The following is a 16,407-nucleotide window of genomic DNA, read 5'->3' on the forward strand; positions in this document are numbered from 1 at the left end:
GCGCTCACTATGTGCAAGACGCTGGGGAGGACACAAGGTGATCAGGTTAATAATAATAATGTTGGCATTTGTTAAGCGCTTACTATGTGCCGAGCACTGTTCTAAGCGCTGGGGTAGACACAGGAATCAGGTTGTCCCACGTGGGGCTCACAGTCTAAGTCCCCGTTTTACAGATGGGGTAACTGAGGCCCAGAGAAGTGAAGTGACTTGCCCAAAGTCACCCAGCTGACAAGTGGCACAGCAGGGATTAGAACCCATGACCTCTGACTCCCAAGCCCGGGCTCTTTCCAGTGAGCCACGCTGCTTCTCTTAATGGGACAGGGACTGGGTCCGACTCGATTTGCTTGTCTCCACCCCATTCCAAGCGCTTAGCACAGTGCCCGACCCATAGTAAGCGCTAAACAAAGACTATCATTATTATTATTGTCACTTCTCTGTGCCTCTGTTACCTCATCTGTAAAATGGGGATTGAGACCACGAGCCCTAAGTGGGACAGGGACTGTGTCCAACCTGATTTGCTGGTATTCACCCAGGCGTTTAGTACAGTGCCGGGCCCAGAGTAAGCGCTAAACAAAGACCATCATTATTATTATTAAATCACTTCTCTGTCCCTCTATTACCTGTAAAATGGGGATTGAGACCGTGAGCCCAACGTGGGGCAGGGACTGTGTCCAACCCGATTTGCTGGTATCCACCCCGGGTGTTTAATACAGTGCCTGACCCATAGTAAGCGCTAAACAAAGACTACCATTATTATTATTAACTCACTTCTCTATGCCTCCATTACCTCACCTGTAAAATGGGGATTGAGACCATGAGCCCCACGTGGGACAGGGACTGGGTCCGACCTGATTTGCTGGGATCCACCCCGGGCGTTTAGTACAGTGCCGGGCACAGAGTAAGCACTAAACAAAGACCATCATTATTCACTATTATTAAGTCACTTCTCTATGCCTCCATTACCTCATCTGTAAAATGGGGATTGAGACCGTGAGCCCTACGTGGGGCAGGGACTGTGTCCAACCGGATTTGCTGGTATCCACCCTGGTCGTTTAGTACAGTGCCGGGCACAGCGTAAGCGCTAAACAAAGACCATCATCATCATCATCATTATTATTATTAAGTCACTTCTCCGTGCTTCTATTACCTGTAAAAGGGGGATTGAGACCGTGAGCCCCAAGTGGGATAGGAACTGTGTCCAACCTGATTTGCTGGGATCCACCCCGGCCGTTTAGTACAGTGCCGGGCCCAGAGTAAGCGCTAAACGAAGACCATCATTATTATTATCAAATCACTTCTCTGTGCCTTAATTACCTGTAAAATGGGGATTGAGACCGTGAGCCCTAGGTGGGCTAGGAATCGTGTCCAACCTGATTTGCTGGGATCCACCCCGGGTGTTTAGTACAGTGCCGGGCACAGAGTAAGTGCTAAACAAAGACCATTATTATTATTATTATTATTATTATTATTATTGTTAAGTCACTTCTCCGTGCTTCTATCACCTGTAAAACGGGGACTGAGACCGTGAGCCCCAAGTGGGACAGGGACTGTGTCCAACCTGATTTGCTGGGATCCACCCTGGGCGTTTAGTACGGTGCCGGGCACCTAGTGAGCGCCGAAACACCTACCACAGAGATGATGACTGTTCTGGGCAGGGGCAGGGCCAGGAGGAGGAGAGGAGCCTCTGGGGTCCAAGTCCAGCTCAGCTGGGGGTTCAGCGTGGCCGGCCAGCTGACCGTGACGTCACGCCCCGTGACGTCACCGCCGTGACGTCACCCCCGGGGACCGACTGAGCCGGCGTCGCTGTCTCCGCCTAGCGGCCGCGGGGGCGAAGCGCACCTTTTTGTAAAAATCCATCCATCGGTGGTATTTATTGAGCGCTCCCTATTCGTCATCATAATAATAAGGTTGGTATCTGTCAAGCGCTTCCTCTGTGCAGAGCACTGTTCTGAGCGCTGGGGGAGATCCAGGGTCATCGGGTGGTCCCACGGGAGGCTCCCAGTCTTCATCCCCATTTGACAGAGGAGGGAACTGAGGCCCAGAGAAGCGAAGTGTCCCGCCCACGGTCCCCCAGCTGACAAGTGGCAGAGCCGGGAGTCGAACCCCTGACCTCTGACTCCCAAGCCCGGGCTCTTGCCACTGAGCCACGCCGCTTCCCCATTCATCCGGTCAATCGTATTTATTGAGCGCTCCCTCTGTGCAGAGCACTGGGCTAAGCGCTTGGAATGGAGGATTGGGCAGCAGATAAGAGGCCATCCCTGTCCGATGATGGGCTCACGGTCGAAACGGGGCACACAGCAGAGCAAAACTGAACAAAACAAAAAGCAGCGTGGTTCAGTGGAAAGAGCCCGGGCTTGGGAGTCAGAGGTCATGGGTTCGACTCCCGGCTCTGCCCCTTGTCAGCTGGGGGACTGTGGGCGAGTCACTTCACTTCTCTGGGCCTCAGTGACCGCATCTGGAAAATGGGGATGAAGACTGGGAGCCCCACGTGGGACCACCTGATTCCCCTGTGTTTACCCCAGCGCTTAGAACAGTGCCCTGCACATAGTAAGCGCTTAACAGATACCAACATTATTAAAACAAAAACAAGACCCTATCATCAAGATCTATAGAATCAAAGAGATATACATCTGATTAATAAAATAAATAGGGTGATAAATAATACACACAAATGAGCACAGTGCTGAGGGGAGGGGAAGGGGGAAGAGCAGAGGGTGGGCGGGAGGGGGAGCAGAGGGAAATAATAATAGTGTTGGTATGTGTTAAGCGCTTACTATGTGCCAAGCACTGTTCTAAGCGCTGGGGGGATACAAGGCGCTCAGGTTGTCCCACGTGGGGCTCACAGTCTTCATCCCCATTTTCCAGCTGAGGGAACTGAGGCCCGGAGAAGTGAAGTGACTCGCCCACAGTCACACAGCTGCCAAGCGGCAGAGCGGGGTTTCGAACCCATGACCTCTGACTCCCAAGCCCGGGCTCTTGCCACTGAGCCACGCTGCTTCTCTGGGAAAGGGAGGGCTCAGGCTGGGAAGGCCTCCTGGAGGAGGGGAGCTCTCAGTAGGGCTTGAAAGAGAGTTAGTTTGGCGGAGGCGAGGAGGGAGGGCGTTCCAGGACAGCAAAACAGACACTATGTGCAGAGCACTGGACTAAACTGTTGGGAGAGAACGGTAGGGCAGATTTAGCAAGGACGTTCCCGCCCGTAAAGAGCTTATAGCAAATCAAGAGTATTTGTTGAGCCCTTACTACCTATGGGGATGAAGACCGTGAGCCCCACGAGGGCCAACCTGCTGATCCTGTATCTACCCCAGCGCTTAGAACAGTGCTTGGCGCAGAGTAAGAACTTAACAAATGCCATCATTATTATTACTGTTATGATTGCTAAATAGTACTTTAGTGAGAAGCAGCGTGGCGTAGTGGAAAGAGCACGGGCTTGGGAGTCAGAGGATGTGGGTTCTAATTCCGGCTCCGCCACCTGTCTGCTGTGTGACCTTGGGCAAGACGCGTCACTTCTCTGGGCCTCAGTTCCCTCATCTGTCAAATGGGGATGAAGACTGTGAGCCCCAAGTGGGACAACCCGATGGCCTCATATCTCCCCCGGGACTTAGTACTTGGCACATGGTAAGCGTTTAACAAATACCATAACTAGTTAATGAATTATTAATACCAAATAATAATGACAAATAATAACTAGTAAGCACTTAAATACCACAATTAAAATTATTAATTCCCACTCAACCACAACAGCAGTAGCAGGGCACTGGGGGACACAGACACCCCCTCCACACACACACACAGCAAGGGAAGACCACGGCCCCCTCTGAACTGCTCTGCAGAGCACTGTGCTAAGCGCTTGGGAGAGGACAATCAACGATATAACAGGCTCATTCCCTGCCCACAAGGGCAGTCTAGAGGGGGGATGGACATTAACATAGATCAATAATAAAAATAAATAAATATGCTATCGATGCCTGCCTACTTGCTTTGTTCTGCTGTCCGTCTCCCCCCTTCTAGACTGTGAGCCCGACGTTGGGCAGGGATCGTCTCTATTTGTTGCCGAATTGGACTTTCCAAGGGTTTAGGACAGTGCTGTGCACACAGTAAGCGCTCAATAAATACGATCGAATGAATGAATAAATAAAGAATTGCGGACGAGGGCAGTGGGGCAGAGGGAGGAGTGAATAAAAGGAGCAAATCAGGTGACGCAGAAGGGAGTGGGAAAAGAGGAAATGAGGCTTAGTCAGGGGCGGCCTCTCGGAGAAGATGTGGCTTCATTAAGGCTTTATTCATTAGAGTGTGAATCAACTAATCAGTTCTCTCACCTTCTCTGGAGGCCATCCAAGGATCCTGTTATTACGCTGAAGCAGAATGGCCTAGTGGTTAGAGCCCGGGTCTGGGATTCGGAAGGACTTCTTTCCCCCCGCTTGTCTCCTGGGTGACCTTTGGGCGAGGTCTTTCACTTTTCATGTGGCTCAGTAACCTCGTCTGTAAAATGGGGATTAAGACGATGAGCTCCACGTAGGACAGGGACCGTGCCCAACCCGATTTGCTTGATTCTCCCCCAGCCCGTACAGTGCCTGGCCCGAAGTAAGCGCTCAGCAGGTACCAATAGTATTACTAATAAACACCATGGCTCGAGGGCTTCCTGGGCCTTCGAGATAAACCACTGCTCGGTTGGAAAGGCGGGGAGGGGTCCGATGGCCTAACGCAAGGGCAGGTACCCCGATTCCCATCCGGAGGCCCGGGAGGAGACAGCAGAGGAAGGAGGAAGAGGGGACGGGGTTTGGCGGGGGGGGGGGAATGCCGAGGATTTCATCCACGTTCATTCGCTTCTCTGTGCCTCAGTTCCCTCATCTGTAAAATGGGGATAAAGACTGTGAGCCCCGCGTGGGACAACCTGATGACCTTGGGTCTCCCTCAGGGCTTAGAACAGTGCTTGGCACATAGTAAGCGCCTAACAAATATTGTAATTATTATGATTATTATTATCCACACGCTTGAGGTTATTTGATCCTCGGAAGGGGGAGGAGAGGGACTTGGAAAAGGGGTGGGGGGGTTCCTGGAGGACCAGGTGGGGGAAGGTTAGATCCTCTTGCCCCTGCAGGGGAAGAAGGGGTGGCGGGGGGAGGTTGGTGGTCCTTGCTCCTCCTCCTGCCCCCCGGCAACCTTATCTGCCCCCCTCGGTCATCCTGTTTCCCGGGGAAGGGGAGGCGGTGCCTACAGGCCCGGACTTGCGGGGCGATGGGATGGGATGAGCCCCGCCCGCGTCCTTCCCCGGGCCTACTCCCGTTCTCTTTCTCGTTCCCCTTCCCGCTTCCCAGCCGTCCAGACGGCAGGACGGTCCCCAAGTCGGAGCTGCAGCCCGGGGCTGGAGCCCAGGCCCGGGGTCCGCCCAGACCCCTGGCACCGGATCCACCCCAGAGTGAGTTTCTGCCCGGGGGGTCGGGGGTGAGGGGATCTTGGTCCACCCCAGAGTGAGCCTCTATCTGAGGGGTGAGGGGTGAAGGGAGCTTGGTCCACCCCCGGAGTGAGTCTCTGTCCGGGGGGGTCGGAGGGTAGGGTGGTCCCGGAGGTCCAGGCCGAGGCCGAAGCGGGCTGCTGGGGGAGCGTCCTCGGAAAGGGGGGGACGGGCTGGGGGCCTGGGGAAGCTGAGAGAGGATGGGGGAGGCTTGGAGGGTGGGTCTCCCTCAATCAGTCAGCCCACGATGGTATTTAGTGAGCGCTTACTGTGTGAAGAGCCCTGTACTAAGCGCTTGGGCAACAGAGTTAGCACCTCCCCCGACCCCCTTCCTATGCCCCCTCCTCCTCTTCTCCCACTCCCCCTGCAGCAAAAGGAAAGTCCTCCCCACTGCCTTTGAAGCCCCCCATCTCCTCACCCCCTCCTCCCTCACCTCACTTCTCTCCTAATGCAGCCCAGCCCGCACACTCGGCTCTTCTGACACCAACCTTCTCACTGGGCCTCCATCTCCACTATCTCACCACCCACCTCTCGCCCACGTCCTGCCTCTGGTCTGGAACATCCTTCCTCCTCGTATCCCACAGACGACGACTCTCTCCCCCTTTCAAAGCCTTATCGACGGCCCACCTCCTCCGGGCGGCCTTCCCTGACGGCCCCACTTTCCCTCTTCTTCAACTCCTTTCTGCGTCGCCCTGACTCTCTCCCTCTATTCATCCGCCCCCCGCCCCATTCCCACAGCGCTTACGTCCCCATCTGACATTTGTTCATCTCGATTCGTGCCCGTCTTCCCCTCTAGCCTTGTAAACTCATTGTGGGCAGGGAATGTGTCTGTTTCGGCGTTATATTGCCCTCTCCCAACTGCTCAGTGCTACGCTGCACAGGCCCGATCGACCTGTATCGTCCTCTCCCAAGCGCTCAGTAGGTGCTCTGTCCTCAGTGGGCACTCAATAAACACGACTGACCGACCGCTGTATCTCTCCCAAGCGCTCAGTCCGGCTGTCCGGCACCTAGTAAGGGCCCAAGAGATAGGATCGGCTGTCGTATCGTCCTCTCCCAGGCGCTGAGTCCGGTTGTTCCGCACCCAGTGAGGGCCCAAGAGACGGGAAGGACCGGGCTCCTGTCTGAGAGACCCCACTCCTCCTTTCCCTCCCCCCCCCACCAGGGCGACGATGCCGTGCCACCGGCCCCCGGGCAACGAGACCCTGCTGACGTCGCCGGCGTCGCGGGCCACGGGCACGGCCTTCCTGGTGCTGGCGGCCCTGCTGGGCCTACCGGGCAACGGCTTCGTCGTGTGGAGCCTGGCGGGCTGGAGCCCGCCCCGGGGGCGGCCCTTGGCGGCCACGCTGGCCCTGCACCTGGCTCTGGCCGACGGGGCCGCGCTGCTCCTCACCCCGGTCTTCGTCGCCTTCCTGGCCGGGCGCGCCTGGCCGCTGGGCCCGGTGGGCTGCAAGGCCGTCTACTACGTGTGCGCGCTGAGCATGCACGCCAGCGTCCTGCTCACCGCCCTGCTCAGCCTGCAGCGCTGCCTGGCCGTCACCCGGCCCTTCCTGGCCCCGGCCCTGCGCCGGCCGGCCCTGGCCCGCCGCCTGCTGCTGGCCGTCTGGGCCGCCGCGCTGGTCCTGGCCGTGCCCGCCGCCGTCTACCGCCGGCTGAGCGGCGGCCGGGTCTGCCAGCTGTGCCACCCGTCGCCCGCCCAGGCCGCCGCCCACCTGGGGCTGGAGACCCTGGCCGCCTTCGTGCTGCCCTACGGGCTGGTCCTGGGCTGCTACGGGGTGACCCTGGCCCGGCTGCGGGGCGGCCGCTGGGGCTCGGGGCGGACGGGCCGGCTGGTGGTGGCCATCCTGCTGGCCTTCGGCCTGCTCTGGGCCCCCTACCACGCCGTCAACCTGCTGCAGGCCGCCGCCGCCCTGGCGCCCCCCGGGGGGACCCTGGCCCGGCTCGGGGGCGCCGGGCAGGCCGCCAGGCCCGGGGCCACCGCCCTGGCCTTCTTCAGCTCCAGCGTCAACCCCCTCCTCTACCTCTTCGCCGCCGGGCACCTGCTGCCCCGAGCCGGACCCCGCTTCCTCACCCGCCTCTTCGACGGCTCCGGGGAGCTGCGCGGGGGCGGGTCCGGGGGGCGCTCCCGGGAGGGCACCCTGGAGCTCAGGGCCCACCCCCGCTTCGGGGCCGCAGGAAAGCCCCCCGACAAGCGCCCAGGACAGGACTGGAGCCCCTGAGGACCCCGGCGTCCTCTCCCTGGGATTTGGGGGACGGGGGCGGTGGGGGGTGGGGGGGACCCAAGGGCGGGCCTCCCTTCGCTGAGTGAGAGTGTGAGTGTGTGTGTGAGTGTGAGTGTGGGCCCACGTGGGTCAGGCTGTGGAAGGCTGGGTATCCCAATGGCGAGAGCCCGGGCTCGAGAGGCGGAGGACGTGGGTTCTAATCCCGCCTCCTCCCCCTGTCGGCTGGATGACCCGGGCCGAGTCACTTCGCTTCCCTGGGCGACCTCATGGGCAAAAGGGGGATTAAGCCTGGGGGCCCCACGTGGGACAACCTGACTGAGCCCGCCGTGGGCAGGGATTGCGTCTATTGCTGACGTACCTTCCGAGCGCTTAGTACGGTGCTCTGCGCACAGAAAACGCTCACTAAATACGATTGAATGCAAGAATGAAGGGATGACTTTGAATCTACCCCAGAGCTTAGAACAGTGCTCGGCACGTAGTAAGCGCTTAACAGACACCACCAGTATTATTATTATTCCACTCCGCTCTCTGTGAGCTGGGAGTGATGGCGATGATGATGGTATCTGTGGAGCGCTTACTCTGCGTCAAGCACTGTTCTAAGCGCTGGGGTAAATCTAAGCTGATCAGGTTGGACACAGTCCCCCTCCCCCATGGGGTTCACAGTCTCCATCCCCATCTGACAGATGAGGGAACTGAGGCCCAGAGAAGGGAAGCCACTTGCCCAAAGTCACACAGCAGGCAAGTGGGGGAGCCGGGATTAGAACCCAGGTCCTTCTGACTCCCAAGCCGGGGCTCTATAGACGGGATCACGCTGCTTTGTTGATTGTTCTAGTGTACTCTCTCTCTCGAGAGCTTAGTACAGTGTTCTGCCCACAGTAAGCGCTCAATAAACGCAATTGAATGAACGAATGAATAAATGAATGAATAAACACATTTCTGTGCGCGTTTGCCCGGAGCCGGTTATCTCCCCGGTCGCCTACCCGGTTTGTCGACTTCCAAAATGAAAATTTTTTTTTTAAATCCAGGTATTTTTGCAAACTTTTGCAGGTGACTTCCATAAAGCTTTAACCCCCCAAAGGTGCCAGGAGCCCCCAGACCCCGTCCCCCCGGTTCCTTAGCTCCCATTTCTCCCCGTTGCGCTGGAGAGGCGGGGTCCAGTTTGGAAAACCTGGAGTTCGGACTCTGGGCCTCCTGACGCCTCCCCGGCCCTCGGCGAAATGAAGTGAAACAGGTGGACGCTCCTGTGTCACTCCCGTCCGGAGGGACACTTGGGTTTGGGGTAAAATGTGTGAGCTGAGAAGCAGCGGGACCTCGTGGGAAAAACACAGGCCTGGGAGTCAGAGGACCTGGGTTCGAATCCCTTCTCTGCCAAATGCTTGGCGGGTGACCCCGGGCAAGTCGCTTCACTTCTCTGGGCGTCGGTCATCCTGTTCTTCCTCCTACTTAGGCTGTGAGCACCGAGTGGGACAGGGACTGTGGCCAACTTAATTCGCTTTTATCTACCCCAACGCTTCGAGCAGTGTTTGACACATAGTAAGTATTTAACAAGTACCGTAAAGAAACAAAAGCTACGGGGTGCTGGGCTCCGGACAGGGCAGTCATTTCTGACCTTCTCCCGCACTGCCCTCCCCAGGGACCCCAGAGTCCTGGCTGGTATCCATTCATTCATTCAATCGTATTTATTGAGCGCTTACTGTGTGCGGAGCTCTGTACTCAGCGCTTGGAATGTACAGTTCGGCAACGGATAGAGACGATCCCTGCCCAACAACGGGCTTACAGTCTAAAAGGGGGAGACGGCAAAACACTACTTCGGTATCAAAGCAGCGGCGATAAGGGGCACCAAAACGCCCACCATCATGGGACGCTCTTTGCTTATTCGTTTTCAGCGGTAATCTTTAAGTGCTTACTATGCTCCAGGCACTGTAGTAAGCGCTGAGGTAGGTACGAGGCCGGACACGGTCCACGTCCCACACGGGGCTCTTAATGCCCATTTTACAGATGAAGTAGCCGAAGCCCAGAGAAGTGAAGTGAGTTGCCCAGGTTCATTCGCAGACAGGCAGAATCAGAACCCAGCTCCTCTGACTCCCAGGCCCGGGCTCCTTCCAGTAAATCGCATTGTTTCTCCACAATTCTGGCCCCACCCAGTGTCTTGAGATTGGGGTTGGAGTTCCTGGAACTCGGCGTTTCCAAAGATCTTAACTTCTCTTTGGCTCACTTCTCCTGTTCCTTCTCTCGCTTTGACTGTGACAGATTGGGATCGATCTAATTAACCTATATCCATCCACCCCAGCGCTTAGCACAGTGTTTACACATAGTAAATGCTTAACGTGTACTATATATGTATTTTTAAAAGGACCCGCCCTCTCCTCCTTTCATACTCTCACCCCTGCTGCTGATCCAGGGGCCCCAAAGCTGGGGCTGGAAATGGGGGTCCCCTCACTGTGGGAGGCCTGGCCTACCCCTCCCTACCCCCGACCCCCTCACACAGCGTCCCGGTTAGAAGATCATGGGTTCTAATTCCGCCTCCACCAGTTGTCTGCTGTGTGACCCTCGGCAAGTCGCTTCACTTCTCTGGGCCTCATTTACCCCGCCTGTCAAATGGGGATGGAGACTGTGAGCCCCACGTGGGACAGGGACCGTGTCCCACCCGATTTGCTTCTATCCACCCCGGCGTTTAGTACAGAGAAGCAGCGTGGCTTAGTGGAAAGAGCGAGGGGTTGGGAGTCGGAGGATGTGGGTTCTAATTCTGGCTCCGCCACTCGTCCGCTGTGTGACTTTGGGCAATTCACTTCACGTCTCTGTGCCTCAGCGACCCCATCTGTAAAACGGGAATTAAAAGGGTGAGCCCCACGTGGGACAACCTGATGTCCCTGTGTCTACCCCAGCGCTTAAAACAGTGCCTGGCACCTAGTAAGCGCTTAACAAATACCATCATCATTATTATTATTACAATGCCTGGCGCATAATAATAATAACTGTGATATTTGTTAAGCGCTCGCTAGGTGCCAGGCACTGTACTAAGCGCTGGGGTGGATACAAGCAAATCAGGTTGGCCGATAGTAAGCACTTAAAAATACCAGAATGATGATGACGATAATGAGGAGGATGATGATGATGATGATGATGACAATGATGATGATATTTCATTGAGCAGCGTGGCTCAGTGGAAAGAGCCCGAGCTTGGGAGTCAGAGGTCATGGGTTCGAATCCCGGCCCCGCCACTTGTCAAGTGTCATCAGCTTGTCGTCAGCTTGGCAGCCACTTAATGGGAGAGAAGATGACGTTTTAGCAGGGAGCTTCTGAAGAAAAGGAAGAAAAACACAGCCGTGTCGCTTCCTCGCCTTCCGGGGAAGCTGAGCCAAACGTTTTTGTCACTTTCTTCCTCAGGAGAAAAGGTATTTGGCGTAAACTAAGCCCGGGCTAAATATACAGAGATCATACTGAAGTGCTGTGGTGGATTCAGAAATATGTGAAACTGTGTGGTTTGTGAAATGGGTGACAGTGAGACGGAATGAATGAATGAAGTGTGACTTTGGGCAAGTGACAACTTTTCTGTGCCTCAGTGACCTCATCTGTCAAATGGGGATGAAGACTGGGAGCCCCGTGTGGGACATCCTGAGGACCCCAGAGCTTAGACCAGTGCTTGGCACATAGTAAGCGCTTATTATCCATCATTATCCAACCCAGAGGAATCGAGGGGGTTGTCGCTGGACGACCAGATGACTCACACTGAAGGGCGCCTAGAGCATCCTCTCTCCCCCTCCCCGTCCACTCCTCTGTCTGGACTTCTTCTTGTTTTGTTGTTCTGTTTGATATTTGTTAAGCGTTTACTATGGGGCAGGCACTGTACCAAGCGCTGGGGCAAATACAAGCTAGTCAGGCTGGACACACTCCCCCATGGGGCTCACAGCCTTAATCCCTCTTCTACAGAGGATGGAACTGAAAGATGTGAAGTGACTTGTCCAAGGTCACACAGCAGACAAGTGGCGGGGCCGGGATTAGAACCCACGTCCTTCTGACTCCCAGGCCGGGGCGCTGCTTCTCTGGTTTTAGTTTAGGGCCGAGAGCCGCACCTCTTCCTTTTAGGTCACTTCTGTCTCGGACGTCGATCATTCGGTCCGATTTATTGAATGCTTACTGGGTGCAGAGCACTGGACTAAGCGCTTAGGGGAGTACGATAGAACAGTAAGCAGACACATTTCCTAACAGTCCAGAGGGGAAACGGACATTAATATAAATCAATAAATTAAAGTGGGGCCGGGGTCTTCGGGGTCCTTCCAGGGATTTCCCCACCCTCCAGCCCCTCTCATCTGGGTCGTTCCCTGTCGTCGTCGGCGATCTTTCCACGGAGAGCATTTACTGAGCACCTACTGTGCTCACTGAGAGAGCCCTTGGTAGAGTAAAATTAGAAGACATAATCCCTGTCCTCTATCAGCTCACGGTTTAGAGGAAGTGGGGAGACAAGCCACTAAAGTTTAGCACAGATAAGAGGAAGACGTATACGGTTAATGTTCAGAAATGCTCCAGCTTTTGAAGCATTTCCTTTCCTCGGCCTCTTGGCTACTTCCCAGAGCGGGTCCTAGCCCCCGCCGCCGGATGCCAGTTCTGGGGGGGCCTGAGGAGAGTGAGGGGGCGGGGGATCCCGCTGCTCCAAGTCCCTCGCCCAGCCACCAGCTGCCCTTTCATCATCAATTCTGACTTCCCGTCCCCGTCACTGGCCGGCTGGCCTTCCTCCCGTCCGGCCCCTCTCATCCCTCTAGCTGCAATCCTAGCCAGGATGACCGTCCCCGGCTACCGTCCGCCCGGTTTGCCAGGTTCTGGGTAAAACCCGAGCCAGTGAGCCAAGAACCGTTGCTGTCTACTCGATGACTGCTTTTTTTTTTCTCCTTTTCTGTGGAAAGAACAAGAGGAAATTGGCTGACACCACAGTTGAAAGGATGGAGGTCAACCGGAAGGAAGAATTTCCTAGCCGGATGGCGGGGAGGCGGGAGGCGGGGTCTGTCCAGAAGGAGGTGAGGGGTCCCTTCTCTGGAGATCTCGGGCCCCCTGGATTCCACCGGGGTGGGCTGTGGCAGGGGAAGGGACAGAGAGGGCCTGTCCACCCCTCTACCCTGTCTGCTGGTCCACCCCCTTTTCCCCCTCTGCCCACCCCTGCCACCCATTCCTGAACCTCAGTGACCACTCCCATCTCCCCTCCTGACTAACAAGCCCCTGCAACTCACCCGTTGCTTTCCTTTCCTCAGCGCTTCCCCGCCAATTATCCTCCTTTATCCTCCTCTCGGCTCCCCTGGAAGGCAGGGAGAGGTTAAGATTATTATCCCAATTTACAGACGAGGCCACTGAGGCTCAGAGAGGTTCAGTGACTTACCCAGGGTCACCCAGAAGGCCAGTGGCAGGGCTGGGACTTGACTCCCAGCCGAAGCGGCAGGCACGGAAAGACCTTTTCGGCTCCAACTTGAGTGAGATGACCCGGGCACCCTTCCTTTCTTTTTTTTTTTAAATGGCGTGTGTTCGGCGCTTACTACGTGCCACGCACTGTACAAGGCGCTGGAGTAGATTCAAATTAATGGGGCCCATGTCCCATATGGGGCTCACAGTGTTAGTCCCCATTTTACAGGTGAGGGAACCGAGGCACAGAGAAGTGAAGTGACTTACCCAAGGTCGCCTAGCTAACAAGTGGTGGAGCCGAGATTAGAACCCAGGTTTTTCTGATTTCCAGGCCTATGCTCTAACCACTAGACCACGTTGCTTCTCCTTGTCCCACACTCGAGCCAGGACCCCCCCCGCCCCAACTCCCGACAGTTACATCAGTCAGTCGCTCGTCTTTACTGAGCGCCGACCGTGTGCAGGGCACTGTGCTAAGCGCTAGGGAGAGAACGGTGTGACACTCAACAGATGTATTCCCTGCCCACACCGAGTTTACAGTCTAGAGGGGGAGACAGACGTCAACATAAAGAACAGCGGTATTTGGTTAAGCGCTCACTACATGCCAAGCACTGTTCTAAGCGCTGGGAGAGATACCAGGTCATCAGGTTGTCCTCGCCCAGAGTCACACATCAGTTACAGATACGGGCATAGATACTTAAGACTCCTCTAAGAACTCATCCCCTAACAACAGACAACCCCAAATTAGCCCCAACCTTTCTCTGAACTCACACCCCAAACCCCAACCGACGGCCCAAACTATCCCTCAGATCCCTCCCCTCGAACTGTAATTCGAACTCTAGCCCTCCCCCGGCCCCCCCCCCATCCCTTCCATCCTCCCTCCCTCCCTCCCTCCATCCTGACTCAGCCGGTTGTGGCTGCCGGGCCTCCTCTCCCTTCATCCCCACCGGCCAGAACTTGTTTCCCCGGGCCGCACCCCGGTCCCCGCTGGGGCCCCGACATCCGGTCCCACCCTCCCCCCGGGGCTCCCCAACCCCCCCACGAAAGCCTCACGTCGTTTCCCGGGGGTGGGGGGAAGAGGAGGGCGGCCCCACCCCTCGGGACAAGGCCGCTCGCCCCCTTCAGCCACCCCATCACTTCCTCCCGGCCGCCTGAGCCAACGCTCTGCGAAGGCCTACCTGGGTCCTGGGCAGCGAGGCTGGCACGGGAGAGGACAGTCGCCCCCCGGGCCTGACTGCCAACCGAACTGACACTGGCCCACCCGCCGGGCTAGGACCGTAAGTGCCCTGGGAGCCGAGGTGGCGGGGATGGGGAGCGTCGGGGCTTGGGAAAGCCGGGGGGTCCCCCCCCCGGGTGGGTCCCTGATCTCGGCCCCGCCTTCTGTCCGCGGTTGCCCACACTGGGGTGCTTCAGATCTCAGTTTCCCTCTGGGGAGCCGGGGCTGGGGGCGAAGGGCCGGTCTGGGAGAGGGGGCGAGGGAAGCAGGGCCCCGGGGAGGGGGTCCAGCTGGGAGGGAAGGGCGCGGGGGCCCGGGGTGGAGGGGGGGCGGTGTGGTGGTCCCGGGGGATCCGGTTTGGGCGGGGGGGAGGGGTCGGCGGGGAGCCGGGCGGTCCCGGGAGCCATCTGCTCCCCTCGGGCCAGGGGCATCAGCCGGAAACTCCGCCACCACAGGTTGTGCAAAGCCGGTCCGCCGGGGGCAGGAAGTGGTTGTGCGGCCCTTTGAGGCAATGGACCCCTTTTCCCGGCCCCCACCGGATCCCGCCTCCGCTTCCGCTCAGACCCCGTCGGACACCCATGAACGCCTCGACCCCCGCGTCCCCTTCGGCCTCCGTGCCCCTGGCCATCGGGGTGCTGGCCCTGGCCCTGGGCCTGGGCCTGCCGGGCAACGCCTTCGTGGTGTGGAGCATCCTGGCCCGCCTCCGGCGCCGCTCGGTGACCGCCCTGCTGGTCCTGCACCTGGCCCTGGCCGACCTGGCCGTGCTGCTGACCGGTCCCTTCTTCCTGGACTTCCTGACCCGCCTGCACTGGAGCTTCGGCCTGTCCGGCTGCATCCTCTGCCACTACGTCTGCGGGCTGTGCATGTACGCCAGCGTCCTGCTCATCGCCGCCATGAGCGTGGACCGCTCCCTGGCCGTGGCTCGCCCCTTCCTCTCCCAGAAGCTGCGCACCAAGAAGGCCGCCCGGTGGGTCTTGGCCGTCATCTGGGCGTCCGCTGCCCTGCTGGCCACGCCGGTCGTCGCCTACCGCAAGCTGGGGCCCCTGATGGGAAACGGCACCAGGTTGGCCTGCAAGCTGGTCCACCCGAGGCTGAGCCACGTGGCCTTCCACCTGCTCTTCGAGTCCATCACGGGCTTCCTGCTGCCCTTCCTGGCGGTGGTGGCCAGCTACTCGGACGTCGGCCGCCGGTTGCGGGCCACCAGGTTCCGCCGCAGCCGCCGCACGGGCCGGCTGGTCGTGCTGATCGTCGTGACCTTCGCCCTCTTCTGGTTGCCCTACCACTCCGTCAACCTGGCCGAGGCCAGCCGGGCCCTGGGCGGGCTGGGCCCGCGCGAGGGTCCGGTGGGGCTGCGGCTGAGCAAGGCGCGGGAGGTGCTCATCGCCCTGGCCTTCCTCAGCAGCAGCGTCAACCCGCTGCTCTACGCCTGCGCCGGCGGGGGGCTGCTGCGCTCCGCCGGGGTGGGCTTCGTGGCCAAGCTGCTCGAGGGCACCGGGTCCGAGGGCTCCAGCGCCCGGAGGGTGACCACCCTCAAGTCCGGCCCCCGGGAGGGCAACCGAGGCCCCGAGCCCGGCCCGGCCGAGAGCCTCACCGTCTCCACCAACCCCATCGACTGAGCCCCGCCGGGGATACTCCCACCGTGCCCCGCGCCGCGGGAGACCACTCGGGGCCGGGACCGGCGTGGGGGGGGAAAGCCGGGGGCCCCCACCTCTCTTGCCCTCCCCCGGCCCACGAAGCCCCACCTCCGGCGCTGGAATGCCCAGAGGGACGAGGAGAGGAGGAGGTGATGGAGGAGGAGGAGGAGGAGATGCCCCGGGACTTCTCTCCATCCTTCCCCCCGAACTGTCTGGCTGGGCCCGGGGGCTGGACCCTGCCTACCTCTGAGCCTCAGTTTCCTTACTACTACTACTACTACTAATAATGGGCACTATACTAAGCCTTCCCACTCCCCCCGGGGAGAGGTCCCCACGTCCCCCGCCCCTTTCGGGGCTGCGGTCAGTGTCGAGCGCAGAGTTTGGAGCGCGGGGCTGGGAGCGGTGAGCCGGCCGGTTCCCAGTTGGTTTCATTAAACCGCGTTCTCCGAGCGCTTCTGTGAGCCTCCTTCTTGCGCCTCCGGGAGAGAGGCGGGGAGGGAC

The 16,407-nt window shown here is 58.4% G+C and overlaps 2 protein-coding genes across 2 annotated transcripts; both read left to right on the forward strand.

Moving 5' to 3' along the window:
- Positions 1 to 6,621: 6,621 nt before the first annotated feature.
- LTB4R2 (leukotriene B4 receptor 2) lies at positions 6,622 to 7,668 on the forward strand. The gene has a single exon (XM_029077395.2). It carries the CDS (start codon positions 6,622 to 6,624, stop codon positions 7,666 to 7,668), a length of 1,047 nt encoding a protein of 348 aa, XP_028933228.1.
- A 6,446-nt stretch (positions 7,669 to 14,114) lies between these two features.
- Positions 14,115 to 16,358, forward strand: LTB4R (leukotriene B4 receptor). The gene is made up of 2 exons (XM_029078269.2): positions 14,115 to 14,333; positions 14,728 to 16,358. Exon 2 carries the CDS (start codon positions 14,851 to 14,853, stop codon positions 15,886 to 15,888), a length of 1,038 nt encoding a protein of 345 aa, XP_028934102.1. The 5' UTR covers positions 14,115 to 14,333; positions 14,728 to 14,850; the 3' UTR covers positions 15,889 to 16,358.
- The last annotated feature ends 49 nt before the right edge of the window (positions 16,359 to 16,407 follow it).

This window comes from Ornithorhynchus anatinus, chromosome 13 (assembly GCF_004115215.2).
Source record: "Ornithorhynchus anatinus isolate Pmale09 chromosome 13, mOrnAna1.pri.v4, whole genome shotgun sequence".
Classification (NCBI taxonomy): domain Eukaryota; kingdom Metazoa; phylum Chordata; class Mammalia; order Monotremata; family Ornithorhynchidae; genus Ornithorhynchus; species Ornithorhynchus anatinus.

Excerpts from the sequence above, each read along its gene's own strand:
- LTB4R (XM_029078269.2), top strand. The coding sequence starts at position 14,851 with ATGAACGCCTCGACCCCCGCGTCCCCTTCGGCCTCCGTGCCCCTGGCC.
- LTB4R2 (XM_029077395.2), top strand. The coding sequence starts at position 6,622 with ATGCCGTGCCACCGGCCCCCGGGCAACGAGACCCTGCTGACGTCGCCG.